This window comes from Empidonax traillii, unplaced genomic scaffold (genome assembly GCF_003031625.1).
Source record: "Empidonax traillii isolate 1590-97213 ecotype Southwest subspecies unplaced genomic scaffold, ASM303162v1 scaffold2285:size28836, whole genome shotgun sequence".
NCBI lineage: Eukaryota > Metazoa > Chordata > Aves > Passeriformes > Tyrannidae > Empidonax > Empidonax traillii.
In genome coordinates, this window is record NW_020957478.1 from 14,234 (window position 1) to 15,341 (window position 1,108).

Consider the following 1,108-nt stretch of genomic DNA (forward strand, 5'->3'; position numbering starts at 1 on the left):
GAACGTGCCCGGGGGCTGCGGCCGCGCCGGGCCCCATCCCCCAGCGTCCCCATCCCCCGGCATCCACATCCCCGGCATTCCCGTCCCCGTCCCCGGCATTTCCGTCCCTCCGCGCCCGGCTCCCACCTGCTCGCGGCGCTTCTGCCAGCGACCGCAGGGACTCTCCTCCAGCACCTCGCTCTCCTCCTCGCTCTCCTCCTCCTTCTCCTGCGCCAGCCGCGCGTCCGGCTCCGGCACCGCCATCCCCGCCGCGAGCCGAGCTGAGCCGAGCTGTGCTGAGTCGAGCCGAGCTGTGCTGAGTCTCGCTGAGCTGAGCCTTGCTGAGCCTCGCTGAGCCTCGCTGAGCCTCGCCGAGCCTCGCCGCTCCGGTCCGGTTCGATTCGATCCGCTCCGGTCTGGTCCGATTCGATCCGGTCCGAGCCGAGCCGTTCTGATCCACGTCGGGCCGAGCCGCTGAGCGCCGAGTCGAATGGAGGCGAGGCGAGCCGACGGGAAGGGAACGGAGCCTCTCCTCCCGGCTGCCGGCGGCACCGCACCGCCCCGACCCGCACCGAACCCGCCGCGCTCTGCCCGCGCCGCGCGGGGCCGGCCCGCTCTCGTCCCGCCCCGCTCCGCTCCGCTCCGCTCCGGACGTGCGGCCGCGCACGCCCCGCCCCGTCGGGAGGGGCCCCCGCACCCCCGGCGCCCCTCGCAATCCCCGCAGCCCCGGCGCCCCCCGCACCCCCGGCCCGGGATGCGCCGCCGGGCTCGGCCCGCCCCGCTCCGCCGTCGAGGCCCCCCGGGTGTGTCCGTGTCGTGCGTTCCCCTCCCGGCCTGGGCGCCGCCGGCCCCCCGCCCCCACCCGCTGCCCCCTGCCCGGGGCCCCGGGGCTCGTCCCACCCCTCAGGGCCTCGTTCCCGGGCGTGTCCCACCCCCGTGGCCCCTCGCCACGCAGCCTCCCCCCGCTCGCTGCCCCCTCCAGCGCCGTCCCGGGGGTCTTCCCCGCTCCCCATCCCTGGATGTGCCCGCACGCGGCCACCGCGGCATCTTCCCGAGCAGCCGCTTGGGGTACTTGGGGGCTGCACCCCCGCGGGACCCCACTCACTGGGCCCTGGGCCCCCCGAAACGG

General features: G+C 77.7%; 1 protein-coding gene across 1 annotated transcript in view; it reads right to left on the reverse strand.

Moving 5' to 3' along the window:
- Positions 1 to 294, reverse strand: part of LOC114071788 (nuclear receptor-binding protein 2-like) — a gene marked incomplete at its 3' end in the record, with an annotated part of 14,524 nt that extends 14,230 nt beyond the window's left edge. Inside the window, exon 1 of the mRNA XM_027909644.1 lies at positions 127 to 294. Coding sequence (XP_027765445.1) covers positions 127 to 243 — 117 coding nt within the window. The remainder of the gene's footprint in view (positions 1 to 126) is intronic.
- Between the last annotated feature and the right edge of the window lie 814 nt (positions 295 to 1,108).